Source organism: Dreissena polymorpha, chromosome 10 (assembly GCF_020536995.1).
Source record: "Dreissena polymorpha isolate Duluth1 chromosome 10, UMN_Dpol_1.0, whole genome shotgun sequence".
Taxonomy (NCBI): domain Eukaryota; kingdom Metazoa; phylum Mollusca; class Bivalvia; order Myida; family Dreissenidae; genus Dreissena; species Dreissena polymorpha.
This window is the reverse complement of record NC_068364.1, coordinates 2,561,406-2,581,575: the sequence shown is the minus strand read 5'-3', so window position 1 is coordinate 2,581,575 and position 20,170 is coordinate 2,561,406. Positions and strand designations below refer to the sequence as shown.

The window sequence follows — 20,170 nt, the reverse complement described above, 5'->3', positions numbered from 1 at the left end:
TACAAAACTAAGGTAGGTGATTGCCTTGAGTCTGCAATAGTTCCAATTTTATTTTCACATTTTTAAATGGTTTCCCTGCATGTTCAAATCGTCGCTCTGTAATAGAAGTTAAATGAAAGTTAAATTTACAATATAATATGCAAGGCACTTTAAAATGTATTCATGAAAGCAAAATAATAGTGTATGGCTGGAAATACAAATGCAATTCACATGATACATTTTCCAGCAACTATTAGTGTTTATTTTAATAACTATTATTATAGCTATTATAAATAGCAGAAGTAGTATCAGTATTATGATGAGTAGAAGTAGTAGTAGCAGTAGTAGTAGTAGTGTTGTTGTTTACTTTTATGTATCCCTATGTAATACAACAGCAGAGTAATTTGATTTAAATGAATTTCGTTGTAAACATCATTATTATTTATCACAATGTAAAATAAAATGACGCTTAGAAAATATAATTTTCTTCGGACAAAAATACTTTAATATGAAATTTCAGTTTAATTAAAGAAATTAAAATAAACTGTTATATAGTAAATGTCAAATTAAGAATGTCAATGTTGAAGTAATATGCAACTGTTGTGCCTATACAGGATGCTAGATAGATATTCATTTGGATCAAGACGCTATTTAATATATAATTGAATGAAAATGAGTTTATATTGGTCCATAAATACAATAAATGACGAGTTCATGGCATTTCAACGAATAAAATGCAAATGAATAATAAAGTTACACATCATTTTGTCTTGTTCAATGGCGTTTTCGTCATTGTCGCTTAACTTTATTTTTATCGAATGATTATGTGCGTCGTCTTGTGTCTTATGTTGTGCAAAGTAATCTATGGTTATTTACACAAGTGGAAAGGAAAGGTATTTCCGATATAACCCGAATGTGTTCATATAGAAGATAAATATTTAATTCTTTACTCTCATACAAACATTTTAATAGTTTAAGAAAAGTGTACAGTGAGTACATATGTTCAAGTGTTGCTGAACTGAAAACAAATATATTCAAACATATTAATAAATTCGTTATTAACTTATTGAACTTAAATACTAACATTATGTGTGCGCCAAATTTAATTTATGAAATACTTATCATAATTTTAAAAGTACTACGCTTTGAATGACTTCGCACTCTTTATTTGAAGTAAATAAGTCATATAACATTCTACATTAAACAATCCATAGTGCGAACGGGCAGGAATATTCACATGGTAAAGTTAATTTAAATAACTTGTAGCTTTAGAAATACTTACAATTAATAGTTTTTACTGTATTTGTTCTATAAATACACATATTGTGTGCCTACCTCAAAGTTGATAATATTCACTACGACAATTCAAATCTTAAACGTACGCGTACTAATTGCTTCATCAATATGGTAACTTCTAATTGCTTCATCAATATGGTAAGTTCTAATTGCTTCATCAATATGGTAAGTTCTAATTGCTTCATCAATATGGTAAGTTCTAATTGCTTCATCAATATGGTAAGTTCCAAAAAATGTAATATGTCAGTAACCTTTTGTGTGAATGTATTTTATGAATGTTAATTTGAACAAAATAACACCGTTACCGTAAGAATAATGAAGACAAGAAAAAACAAAAAGGCGGATATCTGTCGATCAAAATACGAAGCGTGTTTCAATATATCATTTTGCTTTCATATCACTGTCCGCCGGTTCCAACATCGTCCGTTTGGTTGAGGGACCGGTGTAATAACAACAACAATGTGTGGATGTCTCTGGTATAACACATTTCGCAATTGCAAGGTTAAAATTAAATACAAAATATTCACTTTCAAACTATTGGGGAAGTATACCTGTTTCGAAGAAGTGAACTGAACCAATTAGTTATTTGCTTTTTATTGGTTTTGTTGTCTTTGCATTTTTTTGCTAATTGTTTTTTTTTATCTACATTAGATACACACGCGAATGATAAATTATAATTTGTAATTGTTTTATGTTGTTGATATTTTCATTTATATCGATTACTTCATCATTTACTTTCAGGTAATAGAGGAAGACGTGTATCATCGCTATTTTCCTCAAAAACAAGCCTCACTGTGTAAACCTAACTTTAACATTTTTTTATTCTTTAAAGGGGCCGTCCAACAGATTGTGTCATGTATTGAAGCTTGTCATTAAATGCATTTAATGCTTTATATTTATAAATTTAAACTTTTGAACTAAAAATCTCCAGTAAAAAAAACAAGAATACAATTTAAAAAAGGAAAAAAAGTAAGCCTCTACAGGGCTCGAATCACTGACCCCAGGATTCATGGAGTCCTGGAGTAAAAAGCCTCCCGCCTAGACCACTCGGCCATCCACGCTCATGTTTGTAGCAGATGTATTTTTTAGCTATATAAGCAATCCTCGTAGTTTTCCAAAATATAGTTTTGTGTCGATACGACGCTTTATCTGTTGGACGGCCCCTTTAAAAGATCTTTTTTCGTTTGAATTTTTGTTATAACTAACTAAACAGCATATTCGTATTGTTTCTTCACGAATAAGTAAGATAATACAGTAAGAGAACATAGTAAGAGAAAAAACTTATGGAAATTATAATGATTTAGATTTATAAATAGGTATTAGATCCATACCCCTACAACATGGTCGTACATGAGTGTACATTATATACTAATAATTGTCGCAGCGTTTGTCGTTCGCTTTTTTTTAATTTTGCCTTATCATAAGGGGACAGTATGAAAGTGAATTAGTAAATAATGCATCATTATTTATGCCTCGTTAACATCGTTGGACGGTGTAGACAATGTTCTTTTTATTAATGCTGTTCTCCGATGTCATATTTTTTGTTTTCTTAAAATGACGCGATTCTGAGGGGACAATATGAACTGACATTATTACTCTTTCTTTCATTTACCATAACAAAATCCCCTTTATCATAACACAATTAAACTATACTTCTAATATTGCAGACGCCCACGTTCTTCTTCACATTATTGTTTTCGACCTCTTATAACCTTCGTGTAATATCGCCTTATCCGTTACATTTTCAATTATCCCGAATGGTGTCCGAGTATGCGTAAACTACGATAACTTGAGCCGCGTTCTGAGAAAACTGGGCTTAATGCATGTGCTAAACTGTCGTCCCAGATTAGCCAGTGCAGTCTGTGACGACACTTTACGCACATGTATTATGCCCAGTTTTCTCAAAACGCGACTCATTTGGTCAAACTCAAAACAAGATATTTGTGCTGATAGTCAACCAAAATGTTCAATTACTATTTTGTGAACGTTTATTCTTGTGCTTATTTTAGACTATTCAAAATAGTATAGAGTTGTAAACAAATACATAAAATGATATTCAACAAGAAACACCTTAAAACAAGAGCAGTGTTCGTAAAACACAATGCCCCCTACTGCGCTTTGAAGCCGCACGGCAGCTATTTTAGAAACAATATTATATTTTGAATGTAAGGGTCAAAGTGACCTTGACTTTTGACTTCGTGTAGTGACCTCAAACCATGTTTGATTGTGGATCTCAATGAGATGCATGCACATGTAAAGTTTAAAGAACATAGACCCAAGAGTATTCATTTTATGAGCAAGGTAAGTTTTGGTAAAGAAACACACATGCAATGACAGACAGACAGACAGACAGACAGACAGACAGACAGACAGACAGACAGACAGACAGACAGACAGACAGACAGACAGACAGACAGACAGACAGACAGACAGACAGACAGACAGACAGACAGACAGACAGACAGACAGACAGACAGACAGACAGACAGACAGACAGACAGACAGACAGACCAAAAACAATATACCCCCGATCACTCGATCCAGGGGCATATAAAAAGATATACGGCGTTGATTGTGGCTGGTGTTGGTGAAAGATATAGAGTAAAATCAATGAGATCAAATATAGCGGATGTCTTTTTCTGCGCAGTTTCTGCTTCACGCGAAAATCGATTACGGGGTGTTACGCCATATTTCGATGCTTATTTCGTTTTATTATATATGAATGATCATATATCTATAGATACAAAACGGACTTGCAAATGAAAACATATAAGTCAACCGGCCACACGCGAATTATCCGTACATATATTTGAAATATTTATTCGCGCGTTCTTCAAACAGACCTGTTTAAGTGGTTTGTCGGATATTGTTATTGGCTCGCGTAAATGTAGTATCGGGAATCGTCTCCTTTATGTGTAATTATTCGGTCATTTTGGTGGAATGATTCTTGTCGAATAAACAAAAAAATAGTATTAATCGTGGAATTGTTGAAAAACATTGAGAATCTATTATTGACATACCATAATTATTGATGAGTTGATCAGGAACTATGCATTATTTTCACATATTTGAACATGCGGTTGCACAATTAAACTACTCTCTATGTTATTCTCATATCAATGCCATGCTTAGCAACATGAACTGATCATTATGATCTATTTCGGATCCGACTGCTTTCGTTTACAACTCATGTGCTGCATGTTATTTATACTTTGATGCTGTTTATGATAGTGTAAATACGATATGGTTAATAACATTATGCAACATCTAAAATTCTCAATTAAAGCATGGTCATGGCATATTTATTTGTTCAAACGTGGTTACCCTTGCAAGCGAAGCTGAACTCGTATGTGCCAGATATTTGTATTTTTCTTATGTCGTTCTTTTTTGAGAAATTATGATAATTATTATTTTTAGATTTATGAGGAGATATAACAACACTAGTGTGCTTATATGTTCTTTATTTAACTTGTTTCACTCAATTTGCTAGCATGAATGCATACATAATAATTAACCAAATAAAGTATTGCTTTAATATCAATAATTAGGTTAATGATATTGAATTTTGTAATAAAATTTTTATGATAAAATGGGTAAAATAAGATTGAGGGTTTTCAACTTGGAATGACGATAATGGCTTAGTAAATGATGTTATAAAGCCGGTCTTCATTTCGGCTATAGTTTAAACAGTTTAATCTATTAAGCGGCCGTGTCTCATTAAAACATTTAAGTCTATTTAACAGCCATGACTTAATTTAAACAGTCCAGATCAGGCTTTATTGCGACCATAACTCAGGTAAAACTGTTTAGTCTATATTAAGACCATGGCTTGGTAAAACAGTTCAATTAATTGAGGGACAATAGATCGTTTTGAACAAATCAGTCCTCATTTCGACCATGGTCCACCTAAAACAGTTAAGTCTTTATTACGGCCATGGTGAGGTCAAAACAATTCACTCCATTTTTCGGATATTTATCGGTTTAAACATATAAATCCTTATTTTGACCGTGTTTCGGATAAAATATTTAAGTTAATATTGCGGCCATGGCTCTGGTAAAATATTTACTTGTAAGTCTATATTGTGACAATGGCTCGATGAAATAGTTCAGTCTATATCGCGGCCATGGCTCCGTTAAAACATTAAGGTCTATATCGCGGCCATGGCTCCGTTAAAACATTAAGGTCTATATCGCGGCCATGGCTCGGTTCAGCTGTTCGACGTCCAGGGTTATATTCTCTGTGAGTTTCTTCATGGCCAGCTTGTCGTCCAGCACCACCACGGAGCTGGTGAACGGGTCGTACCTCACCTCGTACGGGCGCCGGATCCGAGACGCATACGCCCTAGAGTTGGACAAAAATGATATACATAAGCCTTGTTCTGAGCTTAATTCATGTTCGTAAAGTGAGCAGTCAGGCTGATCAGGGACGACACTTTCCGCTCTTATGGAAATTTAATCAAAGGAAGTCTCTACTTAAAGAAGATTCCTTCTAGACATAAAGAGTCGTCTCCTTAATAATCCTGTGCGGACTACACAGGCTAATCTTGTACAAGACTTTACACAAATTCATTAAACCCCGTTTCTCAGAACGGGGATCATACGTGTCATTTATGCACACAAATTAAACTTAAATCGATGGTAGTAAGCAAAATAATAGTATACAGTGATAATTTTATGTCCGATATAATATTTTCATACTTAACCCTCGAAATAGAAAGGGTTATCTGATAGTAAATGAATTAGCCAATTTTATCCTAAACGCAAAACTGAATTAGAGTTGAGGAAAGCATTGTTTTGCCTTCGAATCCGTTGCCGATTTAATCGTTTGATTATATTAAAACATGGTTGCTTAAAATATTGACCAAATGTCTAGCGATTGAAAGATACAGCTAGAAATCCTGCATACAATCCAATATATATTCCGCTAATATTTCATCACTACAGTTTAATAAGCATCTAAAGCCGTTTTCTTTCATAAATCCATCTTAAAATAACAAATTACTTCATTTTTTTCATCATGTCTTCAAAAGACTCCGCAACGAAATACAACGGCTGCAAGTCTTCGTCCGTGTACGCTTGAACGGCCGTCTTGTCTGGGTCGAACGGGCGCTTTTCCGGCTTGTCTGAGAGCGCATGCGCCAACTCCCCGTATGAGGACAAAATGCCGGCGCCATAGGCCTTCAGTTCGCCCTTCTGCTTGCATATTCCAAACTCGACCGTGAACCAGTACAGCTGAGATAAATGAGTATTTACAAAAATATAAAATTTTATACCAGGTATTATTATAAATTGTAGTGTGTAACATATTACCCTCGAAAAAAACCGATGTATCAACTAAGTGAAACAATCCAAACTCGAAAACATCTTCAATATGGAATAACCTAGAGATATATATTTTGTTGACATATACATTTTTATTTAAAGGAAGAGGTCAGATGCTAGACAATAAACACACTACAAAACTGATGTAAATCAGTAGTCGAGCCTTCCTCGTATCTATACTATGTGTGTCATTATATCAATTTCAGTATGCTGAGAACCTACTTTTATTCTAATTGTCTTACACATATTAATTAATGTACCCTTAAACAACATTTCTTACAGTCGTTTGAGCTGTTTTAATCCTTTTTTGATAGTATAATTTTAAGATTTTCCTGTATACAATCACGCGTGCGCAAACTCTATACGCATGAAAAACCTGTACGTTAATTAAAACGTTTAAACTGACGTCAACATACCGTCGCCAACTTTTCGATGTCGGCGTCCGACGCCCCGAGACTTGCGAGCCCGAGATTCTGCGAAAACTGGGCCACCATGGGGTCCGCCAGCATAGGCACGTGACCCAAAAGCTCGTGAATACAGTCTCTGGAAAAGAGAGTTGGGGTGTTGAATTACGTGCGTATGAAAGCGATCTCCTTCAATTTTATCTTTCAATATGATACTTACAGAGGCATCTATGATTATTTAAATTTGAACCTATCTCTTGTAAAAGGGAGTCTAATGCATGTGCGTAAAGTGTTGCCCCATATTAGCCTGATCAGTCCGCACAGGGTAATCAGGGACGAACAGGGCCGCGGATGTCTTCATGCGTAGAATGACTTATAAACCTCAAACAAATAGAAATAATTGGGAAAGGACAGTATTATTAATTACAGAAGTAACATGCATTTACTGTTTCTTATCGTGGATAAATTTTATAAAACAAAAGTGGATGAGCGGTTTATAGTTTCGTGTGAGTATCCAATAGAGTATATTTCAAAACTGTGTCAAACTATAGTTCTATAGGAAGTACATGAATGACATTTTCCCAAAAAACGAACACAAAACAAATCAATCACCATACCAAGCATACGTTTTACAGTGTGCACGCAATAAGACTAAACAACGAAGAAGGCAATACTAACGGTTCCGGTGAATGGTCCGGTTTGGAGGGGTGGCGGACGTACTGGGTACACTGGAACGTCCGGAATGCGAGACTGGCCAGGAAGTCCCGTGCGGACAGCAGGCCAGACACCGGACGTAGCTGGAACCCCGTCCGTCCTTTGGGAATTGAAATAATTGAGCCACGTTCAGTTAAAAGTCGGCTAAATGTTTAAAATACCATCACAGATTAGTCTGTGCTGTCCGTAAAGGCTTAGCAGGACGAACATTTCCACTTTTATGGAATTGTATGTTTTAATGAAGTCTTTTCTATACGAAAATCAAGTTTGGGCGGAAAGTGTCTGAACATTACAGTACATGATGATGAAGCTACTAAACATTCATCATTCTTCAATCATAAAACATATTCATCATTATTTAATATGCATGACTCAGTTTAGAAAATATTACCTCAACTTATTTGACAGTGGCAAGTAATGATTGCGTCTCCTTTAAGTTTTGTAAACGGCAACAATGTGTTTTTAATCTCGGTTAAGATCAACATATAAAAAAACAAAAAATGCATTTAAGTGTTTTAATGTATATAAACTTGAAAAAGTACTTAATTTTCAGATAATATTTACAGAAATGCCACATATCAAAACTTATAAAATGCATATATCTGATGCAACAACGAAACACTTTTATATTAGAATACATGAATTCTCTATTACACACATTGTCTTTAAATAAAGTCATACGATTTAACACGATATTTTAACGTACTCTTAAGGAAGTTAGAAACGTCCTCCAGTTGTGGAATATTATGTGCAGTGTATAGTCCCTCCTTTTCCAGCAGTTGGAACGCTGTCAGGTATTCCTGACATGCGTACTTCGGCATCAGGGTCTTCAGACGCTCATAGATGTGTGTCCTGTGTAGTAAGGGAGACAATGCTTGTTAGAAAGTGAAAATGTGTGATGATTTTGAATCATCTCCCTTTAAATTAGTAGCCCGAGTCCTTTTGCGTGATGTTTGGAGGACCGTTCGACGATATTGAGGTTACTCAAAAAAACCTGTGATTTAAAGCATTATCTTAACATATACAATAGTTCATATTGTAAACTGTTTAACAATTAACCGTTCTTAATGAATTAAAAACTTATTAATGTGCATGAAAATGGGCAGCAGTACATTTTGGTGCGAGATGAAAGTTAATTTGTTTTAATACTTACCAAGCTTTCGTCTCGGACTCAGCATACTGAACTCGGGGGATCGTCTGACCACTAGAACGGTACAAAGCTAGTGAGATATTGACATCAATACATATGGGTCGTGTGCTGTGAAAAAGAGGTTTAATGCATGTGCGCAAAGTGTCGTCCCATATTAGCCTGTACAGTCCGCACAGGCTTATGAAGGTCGATACTTTCCACTTTTATGATATTTAATGTTACAAGAAAGTCTATTCTTAGCAAAAGTCAAGTTAAGGCAGAAAGTGTCGTCCCTCATTAGCCTGTGCGGACTGCACAGGCTAATCTGGGATGACACTTTACGCACATGCATTAAACCCCCTTTTCATTGAGCACGACTCATATCTATAGATATGTTGTTTAACATGAATTGTACGTTGTACAAGCGGGCGTGAACTTGAACTAGACAGTGTTAAAAACCTGATAATATTTTAACGTGCATTTTGAAGATTATTTCGTTATCTGACATGTATTATACAGACAATTTTCACGCTATAGGTAACTGATCAGAAATTATGATTTGATAATAAGATATCCTTTCTTCTTTTCTTTACCTTGGAATTAATGTATGCGTATCAAAAGTAACTATAATGAATCAGAAATACAACTACACAATATAAAATTTTAAAAAACATTATTTTGTTAGATATACACTGATGATTTCTACATTTATATCGACTTTTCAAATTGTATTACTTAATATGAAGTAACATGCAATAACAAGCATTTGTCCTTAAATCAGTCCCTTACTATCTGTATTCGAAAGCAACGTCGGCGATCTGTTTTCGTCGGTGTCGGTAGTCCTTGTCCGTGAATCCCTAAAATAAAATACAAATTAAAGCATTATAATAATTATAGTATTAATAGTAACGTTTAAATTAGTTTAAATCGAGAAATGTTATAATTACATGTCGAAATGTTTTTGCTTAACCTAACATTACTTTGTTCTCCGCCTTTCTCGTACAGTCGATATAATTATCCTAGTACAATCATATTTCACAGCCTTTTATCATACCACCGCATTGATATTTGCCTGATATAACGTTGCCTGATATATTTTTTATATTATAGTCAACAGGAAGTTCTTATATCAGTCTATGTTTGGAGTTACGTGGAATTTGCAATAAAGTCAACTATTTCTATCAACATGAATCAGGTTTAACAAAACAAACAATTTGATACCAAGAACTTACATAGGCAAGCCTCGCCGTTATATTATTCTAAGCCTCGCCTGATATATTACAAAACAATGGGACAGTAACCTGTTATTCTCTATATAGCACGTTAAACGACGTTCATAAGTGCTCAGTCATCAAAGAGTGTGGAAGTTGTGCATAATTAATCAATAACAACATGTAGTTTGGCATACCAGTAGGATAACCCGTGTATGTATACAAAAGCGATTTAGGTATTTAGTCAATTTCAAACTTGTGTATACAATTTAAAAGAACAACAAACAACAAGCGAATGAGAATTGACGATTATTATATCACTCTTAAAACAGTCTCCTAAAATATCAGTCAGTTTCTACCCTATGGTGTTGAATATACGCCATTCTCGGCAGATAGGTTTTATCTATGGATCCCAGACCATTCCCGGTTTCTGTCGAAAAACAAACGAGAATCTAAAATCTGGAAACACATTTTTATTTTGGGTTTGACAAAAGACGGGAGTGGCTAATTGAAGGCTAAAAGCTTTTCCATTTAAATTTCAGACGTTAGCAATGAAAAAGTGTTCGTAATTTCGCGCATGCCGATAATAGCAAATCTGGCCCATCAATACACCATAGGCGTTAAACAATTATGGGCAGCAACGCAAACTGAGTTTTATGAATGGAGATTTCCCGATGTATCGACAAGAAGTAACAATCACACATTTCACTCAATGAAAGGCGGGTTAGAGTTAATAAGAATGGCGGCGGACCCTTTGTACCAAAGTGTGCAACCCTGGATAGAATATAACTTTTGCAAATGGTGAAGTGATAGGTAACTCCGCTTATCCAGGTCACCTCATAAACGCGAGCACACGTTTTTATGCAGTGTTGTTCAATGCATTCACGGGACCACGTTAATAAGAAAAAGACATAAAGGCATACAACCGTCGCAAAAACGATGTCAATAAAGATATAATTAAATATATATATATATATATATATATATATATATATATATATATATATATATATATATATATATATATATATATATATATACTAAGTTTTGTATTTTGAAATTGCTTTAATCTCATTTAGCCCGAAATAACTAAAATTAAATAAAAGTAAGTGTGCGCCATTTAGATGATGTCAAAGAGTTTTACAGTTTGGTAAATACTTACGCATGCTTAGCATGTGATCTCTTGTTGTGATTTACTTATACGAGTTTACACATACTTGTGAAAACCAATATAAGTTGTGTCGTGTTCTGAGAAAACTGGGCTTAATTCATGTGCGTAAAGTGTCATCCCAGATTAGCCTGTGCAGTCCGCTTTCCGCTTTAATGGTATTTTTAGTTTCAATGAAGTCCCTCCTTACCGAAAATCAAGTTAAGGCGGAAAGTGTCGTCCCTGATGAGCCTGTGCGGACTGCACAGGCTCTTCTGGGACGACACTCTACGCACATGAATTAAGCCCAGCTTTCTCAGAACAAGACACATATATATCAGTATAAGAGCAAGAAATAATTATAGCAACGCCGTCTATAATTTTTCCTCCTCCTCCTCATCTACGTCATCATGAATATAATTGACTACATTCGTATTCCCCGTGTCTGTCTTTACTTATAATCAGTTAGTAATGTGTGTACTCTATATGCGTTAAAAAGACACAGCTCTGCCATTTCTCATCGACGATTGCTTGTGTTTTTTGTCGGTATTCGTTGCGCCTTGAACATGAACGGGTAACTATGCTTTTTCGGCGTTATGCTGCATATTATAAGGGTGATTGCGTTTTGAAACCGTGTTCATCTCATTTAGCTTAAACATTTTTTATGTTTCAATCAACCATTGGAAATAAGCTAAAACGTGATCCTAATGCGTGTTGCTAAATATTGCATACAAAGCCCTCGGGACAAGGAAACTAAGGCAGCACCTACCGGATGGTCACAGTCCAGTTCAGGCTCGAACTTGGTGATTACATGCGTGCAGTTGTCGAGCTCAGAAATGTGACGCGGAAACCAGACCTCTATAATAGAGATGTGAGATAAAATATGTACACAGCTTGGAATCAATACAAGGTACACAGTTAAGGAGCGCAAACTATGATGCATACCATGCCTATAGAAACGAATTTCTTTTTTATGAACCAAAACAGTAGATACAAAAAAATAATTAACACTTTATAAAGAAGTGTCTAGCATATATTTGTTATATAAACATCAGCGCATTTTCAGTTATTTTTTTACTTCTAAACAAACTGTTTGCAAAATTTTGTTTTCGCCCGGTTTCATTAGTAACGCGATTCCGTCAACAACAAATGTGGCGCACCAAACCCGGAGAATAAAGCAAACACGCACACGTACGTATATACATGAGTTGGGAAATACATCTTAATATTTGTTATTCGCTAAAACTTGTATAAAAACATCAGATGTAAAAATCTCTTTCATAAACCACTGTTACTAATTAGTTCATATATGTTGCCAATATAAATTACTTTCAACTATTGCTTACACAGTTTATGCGTCCAAACTTAATGTGTTGAAGTAACATACAAATTCTGATCGGACGCACTAACTGTTAAAGAACAACTCACGTCTTGGCTTCCTTTATGAGCTATGTGATGACCAGGGGTCCAAAACACATAAAGCTCTAGTATAAACCCTGCAACCTAAGACTCATAGTCAATAACTCCATGTGACAATTACAGTTTCCTATTTGAAATATTACGCAGTCAGAAACAGCTGTTGATCCTTCAGCCGAGATTATCCGCATAATGGAATACTTAACATAAATTAAAAATTAAACTGGCAGTTTTCCGAGTATGTGTTACTGACCTCTTAATGTAATAATATTGTTTATAAAGGAATACGAGCACAACACAACAGGCACAAAACCAAACAAAAAGGTGACCTTTACAATATAGAAGGCGATTATAACGCGAAATGACTGAATAATTTTGAACGTTTTTATTGATTTTTATTGTCCGTTAAATAACTAGCAATCCGTTGATCGTTGACATAAAGTATAGTGTGTATGCACACACAACTAAGTACTGTTTTTTCATTAAAGTAAAACATGTTGAAGTAAGAAAGTGGCATTTTATAACATATTACATAATGCGTGAACAAGTCTTTAAATATATAGGATGAAATACGTTGATATACAGTAAACAATGGTCGGCTAACTCGCTCTAAAATAAAACATGCGTGTATACATTAAACTTGATAGAAGCTATTATAATTATAAAGTCATTTACTTTGCACAACGTGAAAATATATGATGCTTAACACTTAATTGCGTATACAATGAGGTTACGAAGTTGTTGTTTGATCACTGACGCGATAATATGGCCATTAATCGATTGCGCAACATTAGAGGTACATATGCCGAGAGTCACGCAATGAGATTGTTGAGGTTCCATAGAAAGGATAGACATAATCTGTCTTACTTCACGTTAGTTGTCGTTTTATGTTACACGTAAGTCTGAAATTGCAAATTCAAAATAGAGCCCATCAATTATTTACACATCATATGTTGAATGTAATTATAACAACATATTGCGGGTTTCGTACACATTGGTGGATGCGAGAACCATTTATAATAAAATATTAAGCGATTGTGTTATTATCTATTTAAGACTATATACACGTGATTATATGAACATGTTTATGAAGTCAACTTGAAAAGAAGAAAATATGAAATAAATGTTAAAGTAACCTGTTCGTGTAAGAGTAGCTATTATAGTGACTATCACAACCAAGAACACGTTGTGTCTCTTTGATGATGAAAAGCACTTTAGTTGATTCCCAATGTGCTACATTTACCCATGATACGAATTCATCGTTTAAAACAAATCCACCGACAGTGTTTTCCAAGCAATCATTTACATATAAGTTGCAACATAACTTTAAAATTTTGTTACATAAGCGTCATTGAGTAGGTTTAGAGTACCCCGATATATATCTAAATGGTAAAGATACCGGTTTATGTGTTGTTGATTTTTAATGAAAAAAAATATAGCAAATTGTTTATACATATTTTATAAAGTTTGAGTGACAATTTGCGAGCCCTTTTAAACCCCAAAGCTATACAGTGACTGTTCATAGGTGATGAGTGTACCTTCATTCTGTTTAACGTCGTGTCGCACGCATCGTCTTGTGTTGTAAAGGCATTGTTCCTATTGTCTTAAATAAAAACTAGCGAAGGCATGGATATTCCGACATTGTATACAATATGAAATTCAGCTCGGTTTTCACTGCCTCGTCTGTATGTGTTTCTGTCTTTCTGTGTGTCTGTCAGAGTTTCTTTCTGTATTCTGTATGTCTGTCTAGCTGTCTATACATCTGTCGGTTAGTTTGTCTGTGTCCGTCTGTGTGTCCGTCCTTCGGTCCGCCCAAGTCTACCTATGTGTATGTATGTCTTTGTGGCCGTCCATCGGTCCGCCCATGTCGGCTTACATGTATGTCTGTCTGTGTGGCCGTCCATCGGTCCGCCCATATCGGCTTACATGTATGTCTTCCTGTGTGTCCGTCCGTCGGTCCGCCCAAGTCTGCTTACATGTATGTCTTTCTGTGTGGCCGTCCATCGGTCCGCCAATGTCGGCTAACTTGTATGTATGACTGTGCATATCGTATCACCAACAATCATGCGTTTGGGTAAGCGCTGTCATGCTGTATCAGCGCAAAACTTATCGACTTTCACTAATTTCAACCACTATATCTGATATTACCATGCCTGGAGATGAGGCGCTCGCTCTGGCACCAGACGTCGGATACGACGTTGTTCTGACGTATGGTGTTCATGACGGCGGTGACGGTGTCCTTAGCGCCGTTGCACTCCACCAGCACTTCATGTTTGCTGCCCACTCGCCTGCTTTGGCGGGACTCAATGTGGTCAATAGACACCTTGGATGTCTGCAAAGATTCGTGTTAACTAGTTCAGTAACCACATGTTTTTGACATTCGTTTATCCATTACGTGTTAATTTAAAAACAAATCAAACATAATTGCAAACACAGATATTTTTTCATCTGCTTTATTAGTTAAGGTCTCCAACCTCGATCGAAATCGGTGTGCACTGCATAATCACAAGATATTGCATACTTAAATGACAATGTTCATATCATAACACATGGTCATTGTAAAAGCATGGTAACATGTTTCAACTCAATCTGAATATATTACCATGTTATGCATTTAAATTAATCTTACTAAATGTTAATTAAACACATGCACAAAATGTCTTTGAAAGACATCAAACTTAGTTAACAATAGAGTAATAACGAAAAAACATCAACAAATCATAACACCTTAATATCCAATGTTTTTTAGACAGATACGCTTTAAAAAAAAAGTAACGGTTTACATAAATTTATGTTGTTTACCGCGTAGTTATCGTTTTTTATCGAAATGATTAAAAAAAATCTCTCCGGCCATGCACGGGGGTTGAATATTCGATATTTTACATCCAAGAGTTTTACTCAACACAGATTGTTCTAATTATAGTTTAGGGGTGGGAGTTAATGATTAGTTTAGACTAAAATAGCAAACTGACTTTTACTGCTCCCGTCAACTTCAAAGCCCAATGGTTTTATGGATCGCATATTTCATTCTCACATTATATATTGGTCGTCTACAAATATTGTTCAAATTATGTGATGAAAATCAGCTACGCTACGAGTTGTAAATTCCAACTATGTTATAAATGTCAGGACGCCAAGGTCCCGTTGTTTGGTTTAAACATATTTATTCAACAAAGTGTTTTACAACATAAATAAACGCATCTAAATAATATTTTATAGGATTGGAACGATAGCTAGGCTAGTAGGGTTCCTTTGCTTCCCGTTGTTTCATGGAGCCATCAACTTATTTAATTACATTATACATTAACCTTATAGTTTAAGATTTCATATTATATTATATAATGCATTTTTTTAAATATTGCTTCTGTCTCATTTTTGTTTCAACAATAACAGCTAATCAATACGTTTAATAATGTCGTTTTTACAAACACATCACTATAACGGTTCCTTTATTCACTCAAAACCCGCTTTCATCAAATTATTTAATGTTTTCGCTTCTCTTTCCTCTCATTTTCAGTTTGGTTGGATCAGTCTACATAAAAGTTAAAAGTTCTGGCTAATTTTAAATGGTACGCGCATTTGTCTGAATTCGGAGTGAAGTAATTAGATCAGTAACTCCATATAACATATTAATTTAACAATGCACAGTTATTGTAGTAAACCATTTCCGAAAGTTAATTATGAATAAACCATGGTTTGAAACGTGAACATGCAGCTTATAACGTTCTAATTATGGACTCATTTCAATCACGATAGAGTATTCAGGTTTCGATTACCTTGCCTGTTACTCCGATTCGCATTCAAAATTAATAAAGGGTTGTTTATTCATAGGTACGCATGACAATATTCCTATATATATTTTAAGAAATATAATGCAAGAGTTAAATATTTCATTCAACGTTCAACCCTTATGGCTTGTTTTTTTAGACAATTGACATTTTTTAAATTAGACATATCTTACAATAAGAATACGTTATTTGCCACTTTTTATTTCAATTAACATACTTGATTGTGGATGCCAGCCTGTCCTTATATAAAATGTCAATTTGTAAGATTAATTACAATAAATAAATAAATAAATAAATAAATAAATAAATAATGAAAATCGATAAAAACATTACCGGGGGCGAAATATCTGTTACCATTTACTAATCTTTTATTTAAGGAAAGTGTAAAATTGCCATCACACTACGGATAAAAAATCATAACATGTAAAATAATGAAGGATTTCATCAGTTATAAAGCGCGCCATACTTCAAAGAAGGTCAACAGTTCAACAGTGTAAATAAACGTTAACCTTATATATAGCATTGCTTTAAAAAAACGTGACAGTCGTGATTTTGCCATAAAAAGGCTTGCATGACGTCAGGTAACGTCACCGCATGCAAAAAAAGGTAACAATCCGATCAATTTGTTGATGGAGCACTAAATCTATTTAAATTGCAAATACAATAATAAATTATAACCTTGCAAATGACAACGTATGTTTCAAATCCCCGAGGTTAATTCAATATTCACGAGCCGATGAAGTTAGTTGAAGACCTGTTGAGAGCAATGGAATAATTTTCCAGATGACTTAATAAAAAATGCTTTCGTCGAAGAGATTTGACATTGACAGTATGTAAATTAAACATGATTTGATTTTTTTTTAATTAACGCTTGGCGAGAGCATCAACTTGTTCAAGGGGTGGCAAATTATCATAGCCATTATAATTTATATCAAAGGATTATTGATCAAACTATAAATGCATTTACGCTACAGCGATATCCACTAAAACTTCAGAGAACACCAGAGCAAACGTGTTTATTAAGATATAAAATTTACTTATCTTAAAACACATTCTTCTCTGTAAAATAATGTCACTACATGTATAAACAATTTATTTCAATACAAAATACAATAACAAACAGGAAGGGCCATGCATTCTGCTTTTCTTTTCTTTTTGCATTTGATTACAAGTGATTGCTATCATTGTTTACGCGTGTTTGGTTTCTGCTTAATGCGGGGGTAAGTGTGAGGTTCGGCTCGCCCTAAAACCGGGTAATCCCCCCTTTCCCCCCATTTCTTTGCATATACCGTTCCATGGTATCGACCCCAGTCCTGATCGTGTATAAATCGTGTTTAGATGTAATATTAGTGGGTAAGAACAAGAATGGCTCCCCTGATATACTATCTGGAGTTTTGTTATTTGCTATATTACGCAATGAATTAATAATAATTAAATATAGCTAGTATATCATGAAAACTCGTCAGAGCAGTTAGCAATACATAACAAACGATTGAACGCAATACAATGGATTATATAAAGGCAAAAGTTTAAAGTTAGTATATGCGCAAATACTAATACTGATATTATATGTATTATTATATCTTATAACAGCTGTATAGTTTCTGCATAATATTCATATCCACAATCACAAAAGCAAACTCGAATAAGAATAAATATGAATTGTTCAATTTCAGTAAAGGACTTTGAATGATAAACAAGAATACGTGTTGTAAAAAGTCATTAAATACTACATATGAATGAATTATATGATAACATTAACACACCATTTTAACATTTGTCTTTTCGGTTTGTATTAATTATTCACAAACGAAATCAAGTATATCATTTGGACGAGTCTAATTAATGTCTAATTGCTGTTCTTGGTTATCATATCCATCTAACGATTCTACAATATGACAGACTTGGGAATACCGTGATACATTTTTGATATAGCCGCTAAAACAAAAATTGTCATTTATTTCCAGCATTTTTATCAAATCAAAGTCAATTTTAACTATTTGTGGATAAACATCAAAAGCACAAATTCGTATTGTAGAAATCGCCGTGTACTGTTTACTTTGACGAACATTAATTGAAGCAATATTGCTTGCTGTCGTAAATGCTTTTAAAGAAATTTATGTTTTTATTTTAAAACATATTCAATTTCAAACATAATGCAAAATCAACGTATTGCCATCATTCTTGTAATATTAGATCTTTAAGACTTAAATTTCGAAATGTACTGTGTTAATAAATCTCATTTGCTTGCCATTGGTCATTGATATTTGAAATTAATCAAATGTGATTAATTTACCAGTTTTCTAGTTACTGTTAGGTTTCTTACAATTGTTTAAAGTATCATTAAGGCTCTGTCGTAGTTTTTATTGAATTACTTGAGATGCTCAATATTTAATATAGTGTTAGTGTTAGGGGTCGGGTTAGGGTTAAGGTATGGGTTAAGGCTAATCCTAACCCTCACCCGACCCCTAACACTAACCCTAACCCTCTAAGCCCCCATGCGCATTACAATACCATGCCTCGCTCGTTGTAATTGTCCGCTTCCCTATTTAAACTCTCATGCGAAAATCATGAGGCATGGGGTCTTCGGTGCAGTTGTTTTCCAATCAATTGATGCTTCCTGGGCTTCAGATGCATCATTGTAAACGGAACATGTTTGTTTTATTATTTGAGTCGCGTCGTGCTTTATGACATTTGCGTCCTGCGTACATCCAGACCCGCCCGCACAGCGGCTACCATGCTCGCTATATATTTCTTAGTTTTATTATCTGACAGGGTATCTCCGCAGAGGCACAGGCTGGTCTGGAGCTACGCTGGCCGAATTTAGACCTAATTGCGCATGAGGTGGTTCATTTCTTTTAATACGTTTTAATACACTTAATTTAAAATTAAACGTTTCCCCAACAATCCCACTGATTAAAAATATAACAATGTAAGAGTATGATTTTCATTCAATCATCAATCCGTGATGTTAATCTGGACTGCTATTAATTACAAGCACTTTTTGATACGACTTGTATTCTCTATGATCATAAAGTTAACAAAGTGCTTACACGACGTTCTTTAACATAGGCGAACACCAGGGAGGAAAGGTTGAACATGAGATTTACAACCTTTCTGAAGGCATTAAAACACTGTTGCTTCCGTTGGCCGTGCAATGTGACAAAGGCAGGGCGCAGCTGCGATTCATAAAATATCCATTGATGTGGCAGTTTATCGAATTCAGTCCCATTGATTATTGTAAAAATTGCAATTAATAAAACTAATTTAGCGATGTCATACCGGATGCCATGTGAACATAGATCTCGTGTGCGAAAAGAATATGAACCGACCTGCATGTTGTCTGTTAAAAGCTAGAATGTGCTATCAGTATAAAAGCAAATATTTTTTGCTTTCATATCGCATCTATTTGTACCATCAAACAAGATTACCCCAAACAACGTCAGTTTTTAATGGTCCAGCGTGTGCATCATTTAAATCCTAAAAATTAACATTTAATAAATATTAAGGTGGGTACTGTATTGGAGGTCTAAGTTTGATTGGGAATTAATTGTGTGTTGCATAAATACAAAAATAAATGACCATGTGTCATGTATATTCAAAAATGTGTAATAACTTGCGTATGGTAGACGTGTTTTGTCACGAATATAGCGTCCGAAACGATCGCATAGTTACGATTTAATTAGACGTGTACACTGATTTAGATATTAAGACCGGTAGTTTACATTGGGCCGTATGAAGTGTTCTTTGGCGTTAAAATGCCC

At 34.7% G+C, this 20,170-nt stretch overlaps 1 protein-coding gene across 1 annotated transcript in view; it reads right to left on the bottom strand.

Moving 5' to 3' along the window:
- Positions 1 to 5,160: 5,160 nt before the first annotated feature.
- LOC127848568 (tyrosine 3-monooxygenase-like) overlaps positions 5,161 to 20,170 on the bottom strand; it is a 48,112-nt gene continuing 33,102 nt past the window's right edge. The window contains exons 3-11 of the mRNA XM_052381100.1: positions 14,767 to 14,950; positions 11,972 to 12,060; positions 9,634 to 9,701; positions 8,869 to 8,919; positions 8,422 to 8,567; positions 7,680 to 7,815; positions 7,014 to 7,140; positions 6,278 to 6,507; positions 5,161 to 5,617 (exon numbers count right to left, since the gene is read on the bottom strand). Coding sequence (XP_052237060.1) covers positions 5,461 to 5,617; positions 6,278 to 6,507; positions 7,014 to 7,140; positions 7,680 to 7,815; positions 8,422 to 8,567; positions 8,869 to 8,919; positions 9,634 to 9,701; positions 11,972 to 12,060; positions 14,767 to 14,950 — 1,188 coding nt within the window. The 3' untranslated portion in view covers positions 5,161 to 5,460. The remainder of the gene's footprint in view (positions 5,618 to 6,277; positions 6,508 to 7,013; positions 7,141 to 7,679; positions 7,816 to 8,421; positions 8,568 to 8,868; positions 8,920 to 9,633; positions 9,702 to 11,971; positions 12,061 to 14,766; positions 14,951 to 20,170) is intronic.